Source organism: Sorex fumeus, unplaced genomic scaffold, assembly GCF_029834395.1.
Source record: "Sorex fumeus unplaced genomic scaffold, SorFum_2.1 ptg000177l, whole genome shotgun sequence".
In the NCBI taxonomy this organism is placed as follows: domain Eukaryota; kingdom Metazoa; phylum Chordata; class Mammalia; order Eulipotyphla; family Soricidae; genus Sorex; species Sorex fumeus.
In genome coordinates this window covers 908,401-931,283 of record NW_026606234.1, presented here as the reverse complement: position 1 = coordinate 931,283, position 22,883 = coordinate 908,401, and the positions used below count along the sequence as shown (strand labels likewise).

At 46.8% G+C, this 22,883-nt stretch overlaps 1 protein-coding gene across 1 annotated transcript in view; it reads right to left on the bottom strand.

Moving 5' to 3' along the window:
* Window positions 1–5,840: 5,840 nt before the first annotated feature.
* Window positions 5,841–22,883, bottom strand: part of SLC2A13 (solute carrier family 2 member 13) — a 115,773-nt gene continuing 98,730 nt past the window's right edge. The window contains exons 8-10 of the mRNA XM_056107810.1: window positions 12,773–12,894; window positions 12,508–12,660; window positions 5,841–6,087 (exon numbers count right to left, since the gene is read on the bottom strand). Coding sequence (XP_055963785.1) covers window positions 5,861–6,087; window positions 12,508–12,660; window positions 12,773–12,894 — 502 coding nt within the window. The 3' untranslated portion in view covers window positions 5,841–5,860. The remainder of the gene's footprint in view (window positions 6,088–12,507; window positions 12,661–12,772; window positions 12,895–22,883) is intronic.

Below are 22,883 nucleotides of genomic sequence, written 5' to 3'. Positions count from 1 at the left end.
GTGCAAGACAAACACCATGTCTGCTGTACTACCTCTCCAGCCCCTCCTTGGAACAAGTTTTAGGTATCAAAAGTGTTTTAAACTATGTCAGGTATGATGAAAGGAGAAGAGGAATACCTGAGAATACCAACATGTGCAGTCTCTGTTGATGCTCTTTTTTGGGGGGGTGAGGTCAGGGCTGCACATCATTTGAAGGATTGATAAAAATCAAAGGCTGAAATAGATGTTCTGGAACTGATAGAAAAGTTAAAGGTAACGGATGCTCTGCCCTGGCCCCCAAGGGGTCCTCTGTAGCTGTGGGGCGTGAGCATGAGTCGTGCCTTTGTCACTCACCCCAGAGCTTGCTGGAGAGATTCTCTGCCAAGTCAGACCCAGACCAAGTTGGTTACGTGGTCCCCCGATTCTCGGAGGCCTTCACCTGCTCATCCAGGTAGAGTCTCCAGGACATCACACAGCTTGGGTCACTGTTGCCTGTGGCCAGTTTAGCTCCAGTACTGAATGATTTGTGCTTTTCTTGACGTGTAACACACACTCCATTGCATTAGCCCGTTCTCCGTCATCATGGTTTGGTTTCTTGGTATCTGGAAGGAAAATCCGACCACTTTGCTGGCTCTACAGCTTCTCAGCACGTTCTCTCTCCTCACAAGATTGGTGAAAATAGTTGGCAAAGTTCTCCAAAGCCACCTGGTGGCAGTCGTAAGGCATGGTCAGGCAGACACAGGTGGCACGGAGCCCCAGCTGGCCTGGAGGGCGAGGGTGAGCTCCAAGTCCTAGACAGCCACGAGGGGACGTGGTGCTGAGGCCAGGGGGATGGGCAGCCCTGAGGGGTAAGCACCAGGTAGCCCCCGCACGGCTGGGGGGGACCACGCAGTTTCTGCTTAGAAGTAACTTAGACCCTACTACTCAAGGGAGAGAGAGAAGAAACTGCAAGGAAGATAAATGAGTAATAAATTGTTTCGACTTTTATTATTTCCACTTACAATTCTGGCACTGACACTTTTTTAAAAAAGATTTAAATTTTATGTAAAGGCTAAAATTCAATAAAATAAAAAACATTTACATATACATCACTCCATAAAATATATAATGCTTTAGATACAGCGGTAAGATAGAACGATTTTGAAGAAATGGATAGTCATATTTAAGAGATATATTCTATTTGTCATTATAATAATAAATACTTTGACATGTGAAATATTAAACACTGTAATATATAACATGCAATCAGAAATGAAAATACACATTTGGAAGTAACAGTTCAAAGCATAAAACTTAAAATGTCTAGATGTACATTGTTCTAAATAGAAACTGGAACATTTATTACAAATAAATCTATCATGACATCAATTAAGATATAGTTCAAAAGACGGAATTCTTTACTTGGGTTAGCATTTGGTCTCATTTTTTTTAAATCTTCAAATGAGATGACTACAAATTGTTTACTTTAAAATTTAGGTACTTGCAAGCGGCATGGTCCATTTTTCTTTCGAAATTAAAATAAGAAAAGGACAAACACATTCATGTTCTGAAATAAAGATGTCTAAAGAGCACTCATGAAAGGTGGGTATGTAATATTCCAGAAGTTAAATCACTCAAGTAGAACATTGTTATACACATGAAGGTTCATGAGCATACTGTTTCATATAAACAAGTGAAAAGAGGACAAAGTGATTTTATGTGCTGCATTCTGAACATTGTTAATACCCTTAGAAAACATGTGATGAACACTGGCACTTAAAACGTTTCCTTTATAAGAGACCGTACAGAGCTGGTAACAGGTAGCTGGTCTGGCATTTAAAAATGAGTGCTGTTTCCAGGAAATAGCAACAGAGTTCACTCTGAATAGACAGCTAATAGATAGGGCTATCAGTCTAAATCACTTCATCAAATTAGCTGAACGCTACTGTACACCAGGCTAAGAAAACTGAACAGAGAGTGACAGAAAACAGGCCACTCCAGTTAATCCAGAGAACAATCCTGGGGCCTCTGAAGGAAACAGCTACATCTTCTCTTTGTAGTATATCTACAGTTCGACACATTTTCAGAGAGTAATTCTGGGGCCTTTGGCGGGAGCAGCTACACCTTCTCTTTGCAGGATATCTACGCTGCATTACATTTTGCTACAAAGCACAGGCCCTTTCTCTTCTCCTGGCCTGGTATGTCCGCTAACATTTCATTTCACGAAAAGGTCTAAATTAGGTAACTGAAAATTCACCCGAATGAAAGGAAGTTGTTAGTTCTTTACATAATCTTAGATTTGGCGGGGTGGGGGGTTGGGGTGCTACACCTGGCAGTGCCCAGGGCTCACTCCTGGCTCTGAACTCAGGAATCTCCTGGTGGGTTCGGGAACCACATGGGGTGCCAGCGACTGAACTGGGTCAGTTGTGTGCAAGGCAGGCACCCTACCTGCTGAACTATCACCCTGCCCATAATTCTAGGTCTTACAACCAGGACCCAGATTATAATAAAACACCAAATTCCCTCATCCGAGCATGCTGAGGAGGCCGTGGCACAGTGACTGCCACCTGCTGTCTCGTGGGGCTGCCCGTTAGTGTTGTGGCTCTGGGCGACTCTCAGATAACCTAGGAACGGTATTTTTCTGTTTCTTAAGTCTTTTTCTTAAGCACTCCCATAAGAATCTATGGATTATTAACAATAATTCAGTTTTTCTAGTGTAAAGCAAAAGGACAGAGTTGTAAATTTTCCTATTTTTTGTTTCAGATAATACACATTTTGTTTGAAATTACAGTAAGAAAATTTAAGTCATCTGCTTTAATGGATTCCCCATTTTAAAGTCAATAACTTAAAATAACATTTTCACTCTTCTACTGACATGTGTTTGATGATTAAAAAAAATTATGAGGGGGCCAGAGTGATAGTCCAGCAGGGAGGGCATCTGCCTTGCACGCAGCTGACCCAGGTTCAGTCCTTGGAATCTCATATCGTCCCCCAAGCACTGCCAGGTGCAATTCCTGAATGCAAACCCAGGAGTAACCCTGAGCATCCCCGGGTGTGACCCCAAAATAAATAAATAAATAAATATTTTAAAAAATTATTAAAAAGCCGTTGGTTAGCAGTACCCCCATGGAACTTTCCAAGCAAGGAAGTGTTTATTACATGTGGCTCAGGACAGAATTTCCAAGGAAGCACTTTCTTTTGGGAGGGAACCCTAAGGGAATGGAACCTAGATTTTTACTTACATCATCTATATGTACACTAAAAACTACACTATGTGTAATCGGTGACGAAGGTAGAAGAATGAAATGTAAAGGTAAATTAGTGTTTGATCTTTAAAGCCTTTTGGCATTCCATCTTGCCTTGTGTGTTTGGACTGCAGATGAAACGCTGCACTCTTGCAAGTCTAGTCAGGTGGTCCAGCCAGGCAAGTGTCAGGGCCTGGACCCCTCCTCAGCTGCACTGCCTCAAACAGGGAGACTCGCCGCATTGGCAGCGTACGTGGAAAAAACCACGCAATTTCAGTTAAAAGCATTGAGTCTACAATTTCAGTTAAAAGCATCAGGTTGAATGGATTTCAAGATAATAGGTCAAATCTTACCATATATAAATTGTTCTACACAATACACAGAGGATAGGGTTATTTTCACACTGAAACAGCAACTGGAGATGCTGTGACCCTAAAAGGTGTGTGGCATTTGGAAACTGAAAAACCATAGCATCTAACTTCTAATGTTCTATAAATACTTTTATCTAAAAATAATATCCAGTTTTATTAGGTTCCTTTTCTTCAAAAAACAAATTTTTTTCTAAAAATTATGTTATACTGTGCTCTGTCATACTTCAAAGATATATTGAAAATTATCTTCCTTACTAAGTAACAAATAGTTCTTTAAAGAAAGATCGAGGAGACTCAGGGAGGAGAACTGTGGTTAATTTTCCCTGGAATCGTGTATTTGTGGATATAAAGTCAAAAATACCCTTTGCTATGTTAGCCATATCCTGGTTTAGGAAATAGTCAAGTTCCTGTGCATTTAGCCTAGCTGGTCATAGAAACAAGCATAAAGTTAAGGCTGTATATATAATAAAAGAGAACTGAGGCAACTGTCTGGACGAATGGAAAAGCATCTTTGAAGAGGGTACTTTACTGAACTAGAATAGTTCCCCTCATCATTTTTTGATTTTCTTCCTTTACAGTTTATTTTTTTTACCTCCTTTTACCTATTGCAGAGCTAAAAATTTTTTGTGGAATACAAATATCAAGAAAATAATCTATTAAATCACATCTTTCCTGGGGATTCCCTTGGGAATCATTAAAGCAGCTAATTCAAGAGAAATAATGTCAAAAATAATGAACTTAATATGAAATAATTACTTGGGCTCCACCCAGATGTGCTGAGGGAATAATCCTGGCTCTCTACCAGAATAACTCCTGGTAGTACCCGGAGTAACATCATCACGTCTTTCCACCTGCCCCCCCAAAGTGAAACAAGACATCTTGGACAGAGGCAGAAATGCTGCATGTCGAGAGACCCACCTTTTAATTCCAAGGAGTACCTCACTGGCTATCTAGCCGCATGTTAAATGCACCAAACTTAGGCATTCCTAACCAACCACAGAAAACTTGTTTGTATTTCCACTGTAACTGCAAATAAGCTTGTACGTAATTTTTACACATATTATGCAATTTCTAATGTAAGAGTAGAAATTAGGGTTCACTGATGAATGAGCATTACTTTGTAGAATGGTGGGGAAGTTGGCATTTTATCAGATGTGCTATGTAAGAATTATTGGTTTCAACAGAAAATCTAAATATTGATAATCAAGTATGTGAGAAAGAAACAGACCAACATTTATGAACTGTAGCCCCCCCTCCCCGATTTTGTTAGGGAAAGTGAGAAAGAGTGAACAAAATAAAAACCAGTACCAATAAATCATGAATGTGATGATGCTTTTAGGATGAGTATGAAAAAAGCTAAGAAGGAAGCCCCACTATCTGACTGAATATCAGTAATAGCAGGTTTACTTCTTGTACTTTACTTCCACGAATGTAGCTAAAAGAAGAGAAGTACAGGACTGCTTGATGCTATTCCTATAACACAGCGAAGGCACAGAGAGTAGACTCCAGAGTCACGAATGAAGTCATGCTGAACGTCGGCAATTTGGGCATGGACACACACTGACCCTGAAGTACAGGCAAAGATCTGGCACTATTTTGTGTTTGCAATTATGTGATCAATTCAATCAGAAATCCATAAAAATCTAGCAATAAAAATACTTACTATAGCTTGCTAAGCTTCTCTGTGCAAATGTACACTTCTCACTGATGCAAAAAATATGTAAGAAAATAATCCTTCAAATACCTGCTTTTTACAGTGTTCGAAAGAGTCCATGAAGTTTCTGAAAACACTCGGATCTGAACTGGAGAAAGAAACCCAAACGTGGAAGTCAAAGGAGACACAGACGATGGAATCCTTACAAAAGGTGCTTGGGGTCTGCTGATGACAGGCGGATGGCACTTTCTCACAGCTGGGCCCAGCCCAGCTACTGTCCTCAGGGCACTGCAGGGCCAGGAGGGGGTGACGTGACACACGCCGGGCCACACCGCACAGGACTTAGGTCAGCACTGACTGGGCACTGAGCGTGACATGGGGCATCACTGAAGTCACTGGATACGATACTCATTTAACTCAGGGAGGAATCACACGTTTGTTCTAGATTATGTAGGTTGGAGTCTTTGCGGATATGATTTCCGTATCTTTCGTGTGGGCAGCTGCCACAGTTGTCTCCTCCTGAAGTCACTCTGGCGGGACTGGAAAGAGCCGGGTGAGAAGCAGGGCACTGAGGCCACCATTCGCTGCTCTCACCCCAGGCCGTCAGACAGCGAGAGACAGCACAGTGACAGCTACTCCACGTCAGAAGCGTCGTTGTCCGAAAGATGGTAGTTACTTCCCTTCACCCGAATGTATTCAATGTATCTCCCTTCCTCGGAATCCGAAGCACCACACGTGCAAAGCTTGTGGTCAAAGAGAGATTCAATTTCCTCTAACTTTTTCCCTTTGGTCTCAGGAAGACAGCCGTAGACGAAGAGGAGTCCCAGAGCGGCAAATCCAGCGTAAAGGAAGAAGGCGCCTGCAATCGGACAGACTCATGTGAGTGATGCAGTGTACACAACCACTCGCTCTCGGGACAAGGCGTGGGCTTTTCTTTCTGGTCAACCATGCCTACCCGTGTTCTGACACGGAGCCAAACCGAAACACCACTGCTGGCTTGGCTGACTGTTAGCAATCTAACCCCGAGAATAGAATTCACGTTAGCTCCCCAAATTCAAGGACTGTACCAAGCCCAAGAATGGTGGATGGACTCAAGGGTCACTTCTGCTTTGAAGGATTTTTACTCACTATTCTGGCAAGAGAATTCTCCCCTTGTGTTCTCCTGTAGCTGCTGGTGAGGACCCTGGGGTGGTAACCTGGGCGCCCCTACAGTCTGACCCTGCCTCTGCCTGGGCAAGACCCTCTGGTGGGCCTCCCCGCGGGTCATGGTCCAGCCTCGTCCTGCATGTGGCCTCCAGCTGACACTGCCCCACTGACCAGAGCAGCACGTTTTCCCACTGATGTCCTTGACCTGTGCTGTTCGTGTGTGTAGCTTTGCACTGGGCTCTCCTTTCTCTTCCATGGTTCTGTGTCTACTATGCATTTACGTGTTTAGTCCAATACCATACTGTAACCTGTGGCGTATTTAATACGCCAAAAATAGTAACAACAAGGGGCTGGAGCAATAGCACAGCAGGTAGGGCGTTTGCCTTGCACACGGCTGACCCGGGTTTGATTCCCAGCGTCCCATGTGATCCCCTGAGCACCACCAGGAGTGATTCCTGAGTGTAGAGCCAGGAGTAACCCCTGTGCATCGCCAGGTGTGATGCACCCCAAAAAGCAAAAATAAAATAAAATAGTAACAAGTCTCACAATGGAGATGTTACTGTTGCCCGCAAGAGCAAATCGATGAACAACGGGAGTACAGTGCTACAGTGCTACCATACTGTAAGATAAAGATGGAGCATCGTAGCTTGGCAGTATTTGAAATCTGGTGGTGTGGCTTTGATAGCTTTGTTATTGTTTACTCAGGGTTACTTTGGTTATTGGGATATTTTGTTTTTCTGGAAGGTGTGTGTGTGTGTGTGTGTGTGTGTGTGTGTGTGTGTGTGTGTTTACCTCACAGAGAAATCAGGTGAATGCATCTCAATGGGATTATTTTCTTAATTTCTCCTTTTGATAATTTGTTAGTACTGTATATATACACAGAAATTGGGTAGGGAGCATGAACACCTAGCTATCCCCAGACCCTAAGTTTTATTTCAAAATATTTTATTTTATTGATCTTACTATTAGTTTGGGCTGGAGTGACAGCACAGCAGGTAGGGCATTTGCGTTGAATGTGGCCGACCCGGGTTCGATTCTCCTGTCCCTCTTGGAGAGCCTGGCACGCTACCGAGAGTATCCCACCTGCACCTGCATGGCAGAGCCTGGCAAGCTACCCGTGACATATTCAGTATGCCAAACACAGTAACAACAAGTCTCACAATGGAGGTGTTACTGGGCCCGCTCGAGCAAATCGATGAACAACGGGAGGACAGTGCTACAGTGCTGCTATTAGTTTACAAGACTGTTTTGTTTCAGGAATTCAGCTTCGTGTCTTGGTAGAAGTATAGGCCACAACCACTAACGTTAGCACCATCCACCACTCTGGAGTAAATCCTTCTCGACCCCTTCCTTGCATCCTGTCCTTCCTGCAATCATCTCCTGGTACCAGGGCTTAAATGTTATTTTTCTTGTATTGGTTAGTGTGTTTTGTTTATACTGTGCGTCTAAATGAAATCTGGTATCTTTCTCTTCCTGACTCTTTGCTTGATTCATCCATTCAGCTCCCGACTTTTGCTTTGTGCCCAGCAGCAGGGCTGGAAGCGCCATACGTGCCATCACTTGCTGTCACCGGCCTATGGCGTCTGCTTCCTCCCTCATGGTTGATGCTTTCTGCTGTCTTGTTCTGCTTTAAAGCTTCTAACTCCTAGTAAACATCTCTCTCAGTGGTGCTTTGGAAAGGGGGCAGTACCACCCCCCAGGGAGCACTGTGTGGCTTCTTCCCCCTAAGAAGGCCGAATCGCCTAGGGCCCTGAGGTCGATGCTTCAGAGCAGGTCTGTCGGCAGTGAGTTTCCGTTCACCTGGGGAAGACCGTCTCTCTATCAGGTCTGACAGTCTGGCGAGGCTGAGAACTCCTGTGGTGGCTTCTGCCTTTCCTCATCTCCTCTGGCTGGGGTTCGAGGGGAGAGCCTGACAGTGCTCTGCAGTCCCAGAGGGGCCTGTGTCTGCGTCCTCCTCTGGGTCGCCCCGTCTCACTCACACTCTCTCACAAGCGGAAACATCTTGGAGAGTTTCTTCACTTTTCCTAACTCGTGTCTTTCCTCTTCCAATTCAGTCATTTCTACCGTTTCAGCGACCCTTTCCTGAGCAAGAGAAAGAAGTCTGCTTGCCGTAACACATGGTTACTTCAACTCCGACTCGGCTGAGGAACCCTTCTTTTCTTCCTGAGGTTCCTGGCTTTCCATTCTGTGCTTATGTACGGTTCTGCACGTGACTGGGATCCCCAAGGGCAGGTTTTTATTCACTGTCTCTTAGATCCCAAACAAGTCCGAGTCTTCTTTCTGGGATGGGGGTAGCGAGGCCTGGTGGTGCTTAGGGACTGCTCTGGCTCTGTGCTCGGACACAACCCTTGACCGTGATCAGGGGAACTTACGTGGCGCAGGGGATTCAAACCACAGTTGCAGCTCCAGACCAAGTGCCCTAATTCTTGTCCTCTCCCTGGCCCCCAATTCCACATCGTTAGGTTGGATTTCTGTGTATTTATTAGTCTTCTTCAGCATCTCCATTTTGTTGTGATCTCTGAATCGGCATCCTGGGGCCGGGAGACAGTACTGAGGGCACCTGTCGTGCACAGTGTGGGCGGGATTTGATCCCGGCATCCACAGGGCCCCCCTGAACAGCATCAGGAGTGATTCCTGACTGCAGAGCCAGGAGTAACCCCCGAGAGCCGCCGGGTGTGACCCCCAAACCAAAGACTGAACTGGCACCTGTGCAGCTTTTCCTCTGGGCATGGACTGCCTTCTCTTCCCAGCAGGTGGCACTGTGGCTCTAGTCTTGGAGTTTTGTACATCAGGCTCTGTTGGTGAGGCAAAGGGGGTGGCATTCTCCTTTGTTAGGTCTGGGAGGGGCGGGGGGGAAGACCTAGGCTTACAGACTTGTGTCTTTTCTTTGCCTTTCAACGCGACCAGGTTCTGCTTAGTGAAAAGCACAGAAAGCCTCCTTTGCAGAATGCGAGAGCATCCAAGACCCTATCTGAGCTGAGTTCAGTGACTCAACACAGGCCATTTGCCATCACACCAACACCAAGTGGAATCATGATGACACTTTCAGGATGAGTTTCAGTAAAAACACGAGTGAGGAGGCCTCAGCAGTGGTTTAGAAGAAATAAAAATCTTAAAACGATAAAAAAGGGAAACAAAAAAAGTAGGTATAACCAAAAAATAAAACGCTGGGCTGCATATTTGTGAAATCAGGATTATAAATATAAACCATCTGTAAATCAACATGTAGGCTAAAACGTCACAAAGAAACTCACAAACCCATAGAAAAACTAAGCTGAAACTGCCAGCAGTAATGTCAGGGTTCAGGCACAGGCACAAGCCAGTTTAGCTTATTGCAGAAGCAGAAGCCTACTTCTCACTGCACGCTTCTGAGAGAAACCTCACTGTCCCCATGTACATTTTTTTAAATATATATATATATTTTAATTAGTGAAACACCATGAGGTACAGTTGTAGATTTACAATTTTTTGTGCTTGGGTTTTGATTATGCAATGATCAAATACCCATCCCTCCACCAGTGCCCATTTTCCACCACCATGGATAATATCCCTCCCACCCCCAACCCCCCATCCCCCCCTGCCTCTGTGGCAGGGCAATCCCTTGTGTTCTCTCTCTCCTTTCCCCATGTACATTTTACCTCATGTGTTAGCATCCGTTTGAGAAAGGGGAGCTTCACTATCAAAATCTGACCATGCAGACTTTCATTATTTGGTCCAAGACTTTCTATAAAAAGTGCTTCCTTGGGATGTTTATATTTAGTATTCAGAAGTAATGGAATACTTTTAAATATGTTATCTCATTGTAAGTATATCACAAAGGTAAGGTTCTTAGTAAAAAAATTGTTCAAATAGTAACATTTTATTTTAAAAGATTTACTTCTATTATTATTATTATTATTTTGCATTTTGGGTCACACCTGACCCAAAAGGGGTTACTCCTGGTTCTGAACTCAGGAATTACTCCTGGTGTTGCTCAGGGGCCCCTATGGGATGCTGGGGATCGAACCCAGGTCAGCCGCATGCAAGGCCAATGTCCTCCCTGCTGTGCTATTGCTCTGGCCCCAATTGGTGAAAAAATTCGAGCATCCCAAATACTTAGTTTCAAATGCCTTTTCCCAAAAATATTTCTGACAACCTGAGTGGCCGTGCCTGGAGCCTGGACAGAGAAGAGGTATATATGCGACCTGGGCTCATACATCCCGACCACTTGCAGCAGGTACGGACTGAAAAAGCGTCTCAGTGAAACGACTCATAAGGAGAAAGACAAACACTGGTTTCCCCGAGGGAGAAACAAACAGTGAAAACAAACATCTGGGCCTAAGGCCAATTAGTGTTATCAGAGGGAGGGGTGGCGGTTGTGGGGCGACCTGAGCAAAGGGATGCACACCGGAAACCGGTCCCATCAGGACGCAGGTGCTCCAGAGAAACGCCCACGTGGGGTCCTGGCTGCTCAACAGCGGTTTATGACTTCACAGCAGAGGATCAGAAAACGAGGAAAGAAAGACCAATCCGACATGCGCAGAGGGAGGAAGAACAGATTTTCCTACTGTACGGAACTTCCGCTTTATCGTCTGTCTACAAAATCCATCTGTTCATTTACTCATTTCACACCTTCTCACTGCCAACAGGTGAACAGGTTCCCCTGGGAACGCCAGGACTGTCATATGAAATACACAGTGTTGGCCGGAGCTCACTGTCCAGTCCAGTCCTGGGTGCAGGGGGAGAAGGGGGGACAGGGAAGGGGGCGGCAAGGGCCTAAGGGGGCCGGGATGGAGTGGTGGGGGAAGAACTCAGTCCCAAGCACGGAACAGTGTCTTCGTCCAGTGCTGACGACGAGCAGCTGCCCCTTCCCCTCCCGAGCCCCTCCTGACACTGGGCACGACCACTCAGTGACCCGCCATACCGACAGCACAGCAGGGGCTCTTCCCCCTACCACGAACCCTGCGAGACCCTCCCCACGCAGCGCCACCCCTCTGCAGGGGGAGCTCCACGCCTTGGCCCAACACCACGCCCACATATCACATATCGATTCTCCTTAAACCTCGGGAACCAGCTGGGGAGAGGGCGGTGAGGAACGGGTGCGAGGGAAGTCATAGCAGTGGTCTGCAGCCACCGAGTCACGTCTGTACAAGACTGAAGCCACTGAGGGAGGGATGTGAGCTGCAGTGTTGCCTGGAAGATGAGAATTCCCCTCCCAGTTTCAAGGCCCCTGGGGAACAAAAATCCCAAGAAAAATGTTACAGAGCTCTCCCATCCCTACTCCCTGGGGACAGATTCTAATCTCCACTCCGGGCGTCTGAAACCACAGACAGCACCAGACCCCTCGAGACCCCTCTACAGACTGGCCCAACCCCCCAAGCATGTACACTTGTGATGAACTTAATTCACACATCAGGCACAGTAAGAGATCAGCTACAATTAGGACAATACTCTACAGTGAGTCTGTGACTGTGGTCTCTCAGAGGTCTGTAATATTTTATGGGACAATGTGACTGAAGCAGAAGGCAGACCCTTGAATATTTGGGGGGGGTTCCTATAACAGCGGAAAAAAAAATAGAATGAATCGTCTAGACCAGAGGTCCCCAAACCCTTTATTCCTGGGCCACACCCAGCTCTGCTCAGGGATCACTCTGGTAGAGCGTCAGGGAACATATGGATTGTTCGGGATGCACCCAGGCTGGCCACGTGCAAGGCAGACACCCAACTTGTGTTCTCTCTAGCCCGGAGGTCCCCACACTTAGGATATGACCTGCTACCCCCTTCTCAGAGAAATCATTCACCACCTCCCTTCCTCTGGGAAATCTACTTCCTTTAAGTGAACAAAGTGGCACCCAAAGCTGCTGCCTACTCCCTGGGTCATCCCAGCCCCTCCTCCCTGGGGGATGTAGTGCCACCCATTCTAGGAAACTACACCAGTGCCACCTCCTCCCCACCAGAGCCCCTTCCAACCCTGTTTCTCTCCTGTGGTCCTCTGTCCTTCCGGCCGGCCCTTCAGTTACATGGTTTCACCCGTGGCCCCCTTGGAACATCCAGGGGGCGCCCAGGCGGCCACATGGCCCCTGGCTGGGAAAAGCTGCCTGAGACGTTTGCTTACCCCAGAGCAGAAGCAACGTGTTGGACGATTTCCTCTTACCATAGTATGTCAGGTACTCTGCTGTGTGTAAAAACGTGAGCGAAACCAGGACGTTAAAAATCCAGTTTACTCCAGATGAGCACGCATTTCCTGTGCTTCTTGCCCAGAGGGGATAGATCTCAGAGTTCACAGTCCAGGGCATTGGTCCCATTCCTGAAAACACACACTACTATCAGGTAAAGCAGGAAGTGATTTGAGAAACAGTAGTTCTTCTCATCTAAAAAGAGAGTATTTAATTCACAGTAATAACAAATTCTTTGTTTACCAGGTGCGAAGAAAACAAGATATAAAATGAGGCCCACGAGTGCAGTCCAGGAGTAGGGGGTGGGGCAGAAATTGTAAGCCCAAAATACATCTTCTGTTTTGAATTTGGTTTCGTTTGCACACCTGGAAAAAAAATGCAATGTAAGTATTAAGTTAGTATTTCATGTATAGTTAAATAAACTCAATGTGATCATCTTGGTAGGATTTGAAAATTTCTTTACATCTCTAATGAATAGGGTCCAACATATTTTAAAAAGTCAGATTCTCTCTCTCTCTCTCTCTCTCTCACACACACACACACACACACACACGAAAGCAGAGACGTAGCTCAGTGGTACAAAGCGCTTGGCTTGTGGACGACCTCGGTGTGATCCTGAAACCATAAAAAAAGCACATAGTATTAGAAAGCAACTTTTGTTTCTGCTTTGGGGTCACATCCAGCAGTGCTCAGAGCTTGTTCCTGGCTCTGGGATCAAGGGCCATTCCTGGCATGTTTGGGGACCATATGCAGTGCCAGGGATTGAACTGAGGTCAGCCAGGTCCAAGAAAAATGCATCAACCCTGTGCTATTTCTCCAGCCCCTCACACAACTTTTTAGAATGATACAATTCAAGAGCAACACCAAGAAATACAGGATGTATTTCCTGTAAGTTATCTCAGAAATCAGATGATTTCTAGTCAGTTCCTGAAGCCCCCTGAGAGCAGGTTCGGGTAGAAATACTTCAGGAATCAGAATTAAGAGAAAAAAACAGTTTAAGCACTGCGATTAGAATCCTGGTAATAGTTTCAGGTTTATAATGTCCCAACTCAAACCCCACCAGTACCATCGTCCTTCCACCAAGGTCCCCCAGTGATTCCCACCCTCCACTCCACTTCAGAAGCACGGTGGGCTGTCCTTCCCGCAGGCACTGCAGATGGAGACTGAGGCAGCAGTAAGAGATCCGGAAAGAGCATTGGATTTCCCATCATCTGGCTCCTGCCTCTGATAAGCCCGTGTGCCCCTCTGGAAGGCACTGTCAGGGTGAAGGCTGCATCAGGACATTCACTGCTAGTCCTCTGTCCCCGAATGCCAGGCCCTTTCCAGGTGGCCCCATGCGAACCACCGCCAACACGCAGATGCCGGGTGCTGACCCCCATGTGGAGGTGCAGGTGCTGCCACTCCCAGCTGCCCTCACGCAGGCCTGGTCCCCCCCAGGGAAGGCAGTCTCAGCTGGCTGACCCAGAGGGCACCAAGTGGCCCCCACACTTCAGAGAGGTGTGCCCCACCACTATTGAGTCATGCAGGCAGATCCGGGGGTGAGCCACTGTCCACACAGTCACTCAGCTGCACCGCAGAGTCCAGGGGCCTGCTTCTGCCTTTGCAGAGGAGCTCACTGCACAAGGAGATGGACGCCCACTTGCACACATCCATGCCCAGAGTCCTTAAGAGCACTTGCTGAAACATCACCTCTGCTCTGCGAGGAGCATGGGGTAACCCCAGCTCTACACTGCAGTCCCCAGAAGGGGGATCACTTGGGCTAGTTTGAGGAGCACAGACAGGACCAGAGAAAGGTGACAGGGAACAGGGTGGTTGCCTTGCGTGTGGCTGACCTGGGTGAACCCCCAGAACGACACACGGTTCCCCTGGTCTCTGGTCTCTGCCAGGACAGATTCCTGAGTGCAGAGCGAGGGGTTAGCCATGAGCATCCCCTGGTGTGGCCCAGAAACAGAAAGAAGGAGAAGAAAGCATAGGCAGAGGGAAGAACGTGTACCAAGCCGGAGAGACACGAACAGGAAGCACTTCCGTGAGCAAGGCTCGCCTGGGTTAGGGCGACAGACAGGAGGTTTAGTGGGGATGACCCGCAGAAGGACACAGGAGCAGTGAGGCAGGACGGCTGCTGGAGGGGACGTTCCCGTCTCTGCCACCACCTTGGGTGCACTGGTGAGTTTAAAATTGGTACTGTTCCTGCTTTGCACAATCTCAGAGACAGGCAGCTGAACACAGAGACGAGAGAGCTGGGCGCAGAGCGGACTTGACAGGAGTCGGCGGACATTCTCCCACGCCAGCCCGGCCTAAATCTAATGAGTTGCTCTGGGAGTGGCTCTACGCCCCCGAATGTCGTCAGGATTTAGTCTGTGCACAAACAGGCATGTTCAGGAGGCCGAGCTGCTTGGACAGGAGAAGTTCCAGCACCAGCAGGCAGGCAGGGGTCCCGGGGCCATTGCTGAGCGGGCGAGGAAGATGTCGCTTACACCCTGCAGCCACCAGCAAGGGCATTGCCACCAAGCATCCTGTCACTCACTGGGCACGATGAACCATGGATAGGGAGCGCCACAAAGTCACAGCTTAGGAAATGGAAAGAGCTCATTAGTGAACAGAAAGAATATCCCTTTGGTAATTTTTTTTTACCAGGCAACCAAAGCAAATGCTATGCAATTTAAAAGGGCGTCCTGAAGGTAGCTTCCAGGCTTCAGGGATGAAACTCCATCAGCATGAGCACAGGTTTGTGTTTCTTAGCTTAAGGCTGTAAGACCTGTCACCGTCTGACGTCACAGGTTTCATTCCAACAGTCTGCAGCCACAAGACACAGAATTCCAAAGAGCTAGCACAGCAGTTTTGCTCTTGAAGATGTTAAATTGTAAAAGAAAATCTGTCAAGAAATGGAGCTGGCAATTGATGGCAACAGACGTCCAGCCCAAAGAGGTGCGAGATGAAGCTGGGGTGTGTAGCGAGCGCCACTGTGTACGCATTCAACAAGGGAGCGCCACAGTATACACAGCAAGTACGAACTGACTAGAGGGGGTCACGACAGCAGCACAGACTCCCACATCGACCGCTGAACGAACAGATCATTCAGACGGAAAAACCACTTCCAGCTCAAGGCCTTCCTGCACCCGAGTAATCCAGAAGACGTTCCTCTCAAGTGCACACGAGGCCATCTCCAGGGCAGGACTCAGGCTGAGGAACATACCTCAAACAATGTATGAAGTCTGAAATCGTATCAGACATTTCATAGCTGAATGGAAGTTAAGATCAAAAGAAGACAGGGAAGAGAAACACTAGTTTCTGGAGAATAAACTATCTGCTATTGAATAACCCTTGGGTCAGTGAAGAAGGTGAGCGTGAAAATAAAAACTAGGAAATGGCTAGAAATGGAGACACCTTATCAGAATCCAAGGAAGGGCTGCAAAGCCAAGTGCAAAGAGGGCAGAATAGTGTAGTAATATGGGTCAACTTCAGGGAATAAAAAAAAATCACAAGTTAAATATCTGAGTCATATACTGATGACCTAGAGAAAGGAAAGCTAAAAGTCAGTACAAGGAAGAAAATGATAACAATCAGAGCAATATTTAATGAAATAAATACAAAAGTCAGTTCCAAAGAGCAACAAAACCAAGGGTTGCTACTTTGTGCATGTGTTTTTTTCTGCTTGTTTTGGACTGGCAGTATTTGGCTTACTCCAGGCTCTGCATTCAAGGGTCAATCCCCGCAAGCCCAGAGAACCTTATGGGGTACTGAGGGGCAAACCCAGATCACACCCAGCAAGGCAACAGCCTTACTCACTAGCCCCAAGGGGTGGTACTTTGAAAAAAGGTTTCAATACAGTATATAAATACAAAATATGAGTGATTCATGAACAATTACATGGTAACAAATCACACAGTGTAGGGTAAATGGACAAATTCTTTGAAACTTGACATTCTAAGACTGAATCGAGAAGAAAAAGAAAAAACTGATCAGGCCCATGAGAAAGCAGAAGCTCAAAAAGGAACCTCTGCTTGCAGCTCTACCTTTCCAGGTGAGATGAATTTCTGGCTGACATCACTGGCCCCCCTCGGAACCTCAGTCTGGCAAGGTCCCGGCAGCCTCCACACCCAAACTCCACCTACGCCACATCTCCTGAAGCAGCAGTGCAACAGATAGACTCAGCAAATTTGACAATGCTCACAGTTATACTTGGGTGTCACTGGGTGAAAACGTTTAGAGAAATCAATATTTCTGTACCACTATCGAGGATATTGAAATGGTAATCAAAAGTCTCTCCCAAAATAAAAGCCCAAGCCCAGATGGATTCACTACTGAGTTCTTTCAAACCTTTAAAGAGGATCTTATGCCAATCCTTTTCAAGCCTTTTCAGGAATTTTAAGAGACAGAAATGCTCCCAAACAGTTTCTGTCAGGCAAATGTCACCCTGATACCAAAAGCAGCAAACAGACACCACCAATAAAAGAGAACTACAGGCCAAAATCCTTGATGAACACAGATGCAAAGATCCTCAACAAAACAGGATCCAATAAGCCATCAAAAAGATCATCACCAAGTAGGAGTCATCCCAGGAAAGCAAACATAAGTCAATCAACATAATACACCATGTCAATGGAAAAAATTACATGATCACATCAACAGATGCAGAAAAAAACATTTGGCAAGATACAGCATGTATTCACAATAAAAAAAAAAAAGAAATCTCTTAACAAGATGGGAATTGAAGAAAATTTTCTCAATATAGTCAAAGCCATTTACAAGCCCATATCAAACATTATATTCAGTGGGGACTGGGGTGGGGTGGGGGAGCCTTCATCTAAGATCAGGCACAAGACAAGATAGTCCACTTTCACCACTTCTGTTCTATATAGTGCTGAAGTACTTGCCATAGCAATTGGCAAGAAAAAGTTATCAAGGGCATCCAGATAGGAAAGGAAGAAGTCAAGCTCTAATTGTTTGCAGATTACATGATACTGTACTTATAAAATCCTAAAATCAAGTGAAAGCAAAGATAAACAAATGAGACGACATTAAATTAAGAAGCTTCTGCACCTCAAAGGAAATGATGAGCAGGATATAAAGACAACCCACGGAATGGGATCACAGATATATAAGGCATTGGTACAACTTTACAAAAATACATCCAACATCATCAAAAAATGGGGATAAGGGGCTAGAGCGATAGCACAGCAGGTAGGGCGTTTGCCTTGCACGCGGCCGACCTGGGTTTGATTCCCAGCATCCCATATGGTACCCTGAGCACCGCCAGGAGAAATTCCTGAGGGCAGAGCCAGGAGTAACCCCTGAGCATCGCTGGGTGTGACCCAAAAAGAAAAAAAAAGAAAAAAAATGGGGATTAAATCTTATGTGGAGTGGGGGGCAGGAAGGGGTTTTTGGGACAGTGGAGGGAAGAGTCCACTCTGGTGATGGGTCTGGTGTTTGGAATGATGGATGTATGAAAGTGTGACTGACAGTCTTGTGAACTCCAGAACTTCAATAAAAATGTCTAAAAAAACCTGAAACCGCCCCCCAGCGCCATCTTTGAAGCCTTAAGCATAAGAGAAAGAACACATGGAGGGTGCGGGATCCCGGAGGAAAAAAAAAAAGAAAAAACAGGTTCCAAAAAGAGCCAAGTTCACCCGCAAGTTCCAGATGGAGTAGGCGCCGCATCTCGCCTCCCCCAGATGGAACCCCGGTGACCAGAAGCCTCTACAAACACAGCTCGAGTATGCGGGAACGAGGACTTTTTCTCAAATCTGCCGGACTACACCTCCCAGGTAACCTCTGATTCCGGAAGTCATGCCCACAGCCCGCCCCCCAGCGCCATCTTTGAAGCCTTAAGCATAAGAGAAAGAACACATGGAGGGTGCGGGATCCCGGAGGGGGAAAAAAAAAAAAAAAAAAAAGAAAAACAGGTTCCAAAAAGAGCCAAGTTCACCCGCAAGTTCCAGATGGAGTAGGCGCCGCATCTCGCCTCCCCCAGATGGAACCCCGGTGACCAGAAGCCTCTACAAACACAGCTCAAGTATGCGGGAACGAGGACTTTTTCTCAAAACCGCGTGGCCGCTTATGCGGCCGCGCGACATCTCTCTATATACAAAGTGATCAATGAGAAGTAAACCACCCAATCTTTCTCCCTGAAAGTCAGAGTTAAGTTTGGAGCACGGCCACAGCCCCAGAAACACAAGGACTTAATGCAGAACCCAGCAGCTTAGAGCAGAAAAGTGAAAGGACTATGCGTTAATCCAGGCCATCAAGTCTGCCGGAGGGGAAAGGGTGTTGCCCCATTCGCCCTCTCTTCTCTGGAAAGAAGGATGGCGGCCGCATGGGAGCCCTGTGGACAGCAGGTATGAGCCGGGGGTGTGGGGGCGACTAAAACCTCATGGGAAGGGGGGCGTTCCGGTCCGTCCTTCACGCCCTACCGAGGTCACCAGTTGCCCCCCACGAGCGGCTCTCCAGCACGGCCACAGCCCCAGAAACACAAGGGCTTAATGCAGAACCCAGCAGCTTGGAGCAGAAAAGTGAAAGGACTATGCGTTAACCCAGGCAATCATTTCTGCCCAGAGGGGAAAGGGTGTTGCTCCCTTCCGCCCTCCTCCCTCTGGAAAGAAAGATGGCGGCCACATGGGAGCCTTGTGGACAGCAGGTATGAGCCGGGGGTGTGGGGGCGACTAAAACCTCATGGGAAGGGGGGCGTTCCGGTCCGTCCTTCACGCCCTACCGAGGTCACCAGTCACCCCCCACGAGCGGCTCTCCAGCACAGCCACGGCCCCAGAAGCACAAGGACTTAATGCAGAACCCAGCAGCTTGGAGCAGAAAAGTGAACGGACTATGCATTGACCCAGGCCATCAAGTCTGCCGGAGGGGAAAGGGTGTTGCCCCATTCGCCCTCTCCTCTCTGGAAAGAAAGATGGCGGCCACATGGGAGCCTTGTGGACAGCAGGTATGAGCCGGGGGTGTGGGGGCGACTAAAACCTCATGGGAAGGGGGGCGTTCTGGTCCGTCCTTCACGCCCTACCGAGGTCACCAGTTGCCCCCCACGAGCGGCTCTCCAGCACGGCCACAGCCCCAGAAGCACAAGGGCTTAATGCAGAACCCAGCAGCTTGGAGCAGAAAAGTGAAAGGACTATGCGTTAATCCAGGCAATCATTTCTGCCCAGAGGGGAAAGGGTGTTGCTCCCTTCCGCCCTCCTCCCTCTGGAAAGAAAGATGGCGGCCACATGGGAGCCTTGTGGACAGCAGGTATGAGCCGGGGGAGTGGGGGCGACTAAAACTTCATGGGAAGGGGGGCGTTCCGGTCCGTCCTTCACGCCCTACCGAGGTCACCAGTTGCCCCCCACGAGCGGCTCTCCAGCACAGCCACGGCCCCAGAAGCACAAGGACTTAATGCAGAACCCAGCAGCTTGGAGCAGAAAAGTGAACGGACTATGCATTGATCCAGGCCATCAAGTCTGCCGGAGGGGAAAGGGTGTTGCCCCATTCGCCCTCTCCTCTCTGGAAAGAAAGATGGCGGCCACATGGGAGCCTTGTGGACAGCAGGTATGAGCCGGGGGAGTGGGGGCGACTAAAACCTCATGGGTCGGGGGGCGTTCCAGTCCGTCCTTCACGCCCTACCGAGGTCACCAGTCGCCCCCCGCGAGCGGCTCTCCAGCACGGCCATGGCCCCAGAAGCACAAGGACTTAATGCAGAACCCAGCAGCTTGGAGCAGAAAAGTGAATGGACTATGCGTTGATCCAGCCCATCAAGTCTGCCGGAGGGGAAAGGGTGTTGCCCCATTCGCCCTCTCCTCTCTGGAAAGAAAGATGGCGGCCACATGGGAGCCTTGTGGACAGCAGGTATGAGCCGGGAGTGTGGGGGCGACTAAAACCTCATGGGAAGGGGGGCGTTTCGCTCCGCCCTTCACGCCCTACCGAGGCCACCAGTTGCCCCCCACGAGCGGCTCTCCAGCACGGCCACGACTCCAGAACACAGAAACCAATTTCTTAACTATCTGACTTTCAGTAGAAATACTTCCAGGGTCAATAGGTAAAATAGCAGAAATCCAAAACCAACATTTAATTCTTGAACCCAGCTGTAGAAAGCAAATCACTTCACAATGCTTTTTCAGCATGTCTGATTTGGGGGGGGGGGGTAAACTCTAAATAATAGTGGCGAATCTTATATTGAAACAATCTAATCAAAGCGGATAGAGTGTTAACTAGAATTCATCTGCCTCACAGGGACGGGGAGGGGTGGGGGGTGGGGTTTTATTGGGGTTCTTCATGGGAAAAAATAAGTATTGGTAAAGGGAAATGTGTTTGATATTTGCATGACTGAGACATAAACCTGAAAGCTTTGTAACCTTTCCCACAGTGATTCAATAAATAAATAAAAAAAAAAAAAAAAAAAAAAAAACCTGAAACCAATCAAAGCCCTCACAAAAATCAGAAGCCCAGGATCTGTTGGCTGAACAGGGGAATTGTTACACACTGTCAAATAAGAATTAGTAATATCTATTCTTCTAGAACTCTTCTGAAAAGGTTGTAAAATTTTCCAATGCATTCCATAAAGCCAATTATAATCCCAATTCCAGCACTAGTCAAAGACATTAAAGGAAAAACAATAGGTCAGTCAGTATTCTGATGAACATAGATGCAAAAGTCTGTGAAATACAAGCAGAACAAATTCAATATTACATTAAAAGATTCATACTCCAAAATCAAGTTGTTTTATTCCAGAGATACAAAGAGGGGGTCAGCACACCCAATTCAATAAGCTTGATCCAGCAGATGGACAGAAGTCTTATGATCATCTCAACGGATATAGCAATAGCTTTCGACAAGATTCATTCGTTGACAATTACACACCAAAATGATGATAGATGGAAAATATATCAACATAATGAAGGAGACCATATGTGACAAATCCAGTCGGCACTATATCCAATACTGAAAAATGGAAGGATTTTACTCTAAGACAAGGATATCCACTCTTATCACTGCTACTCAACAGTGTTGCAAGTCAGTAGCTAGAGCAATTAGACAACAACAATAACAACAAAAATAGAAAAGGTATGCAAATGTAAATAAAGCAAAACTATTACTGTGTGCAGTCAGAAAATTCCAAAAGACTATCAAAGATGATCTAAAAGCACTACTTGAAAATAACAAACGACTACAGTAAAGTACTGGCAGGTTACAAAATTATCATCCCCAAATCAGCTGCATAGCTATACACAACAGCTGAAGGAGAAAACCGGAAAATAATCCCACTCATAACTGCAGCCCCAAATTACATGCATTGCCATGAATTTAACCAAAAGAACTAAAGACTTCAACACTGAAAATATTAAGACAATTTAAAGAAGACACTCACAAAAAGGGAAAATATTTCATGTACATATATTGGAAGATTTAACATTGCCAAAATGGCCATACTACCCAAAGCAATGTAATGACTCAATGAAATCCCATCAAAATCCCAAAGCATTCTTACAGGAACAGAAGGGGGAAACCCCCACAAAAATTATTTTTAAAAAATATCTCAAATAGCAAAAATCAAAAAATGCCTGACTTCCGGCAATAACACAAAATGACAGTAATTAAAACAACATGGTGCTGAAATAAAAGATGACAGAGGTCAATGGAATAGTACCAAGAACCCATAAATAGACCCACACACATATGGCAAATAATTTATGGCACAAGGAATATGTCTTCAACAAATGGTGTGTAAACGGAAACGATGATCCCTCTGGCCTGGTGGGGATAATCATGGTCCTGATGCACAATTCACACTGACTGACTCTGCAGCACGATACTCCTGAGACCTGACTCACAGGTCCCTCTAGCCGGCACACTGTTTGTGGAGCGGGGCTAGAAGGAGGAAGGAGGGGTAGACCTCTGATGGAGCTTGGCAGAAGTCCAGCTGACTGCCCTACAAACCTCTTTGTATAAGGGCATATACGATCCTTGGTCACCCCGTATTACATACACGATCTGATTGGTCTTTCCAGTTGGAACACCTCACAGGGGATAACCAATCAGCAGGAACAACTAAGGGGTGGGGACACATGCAGGTCACTCTTGGAGCGCACTGTGGAAGGAGGAGAAGCAGAGAGAATAAGCAGTGAGTAGGTCATGACGAACAGAGAACAGAGAGATGGGGAGAGAGGAACAGTAACTGAACCCAGGATGCAGGTTCCTGTTTCTGAGGCTGGTGCAGTTCGCAGAGATATACCAAGACAAGCTGTTATAAAAGGAGCTGTTTAGTAAAAGCTGTGACACAGAAAACCTCTGGTTCCTAAGAACCACTGTCCACAAGAACCCAGAGCTGTTCGCTCAGTACCTTCTGTCGCAGGAGCCAAACAGCTATCTGGAGAGCTCT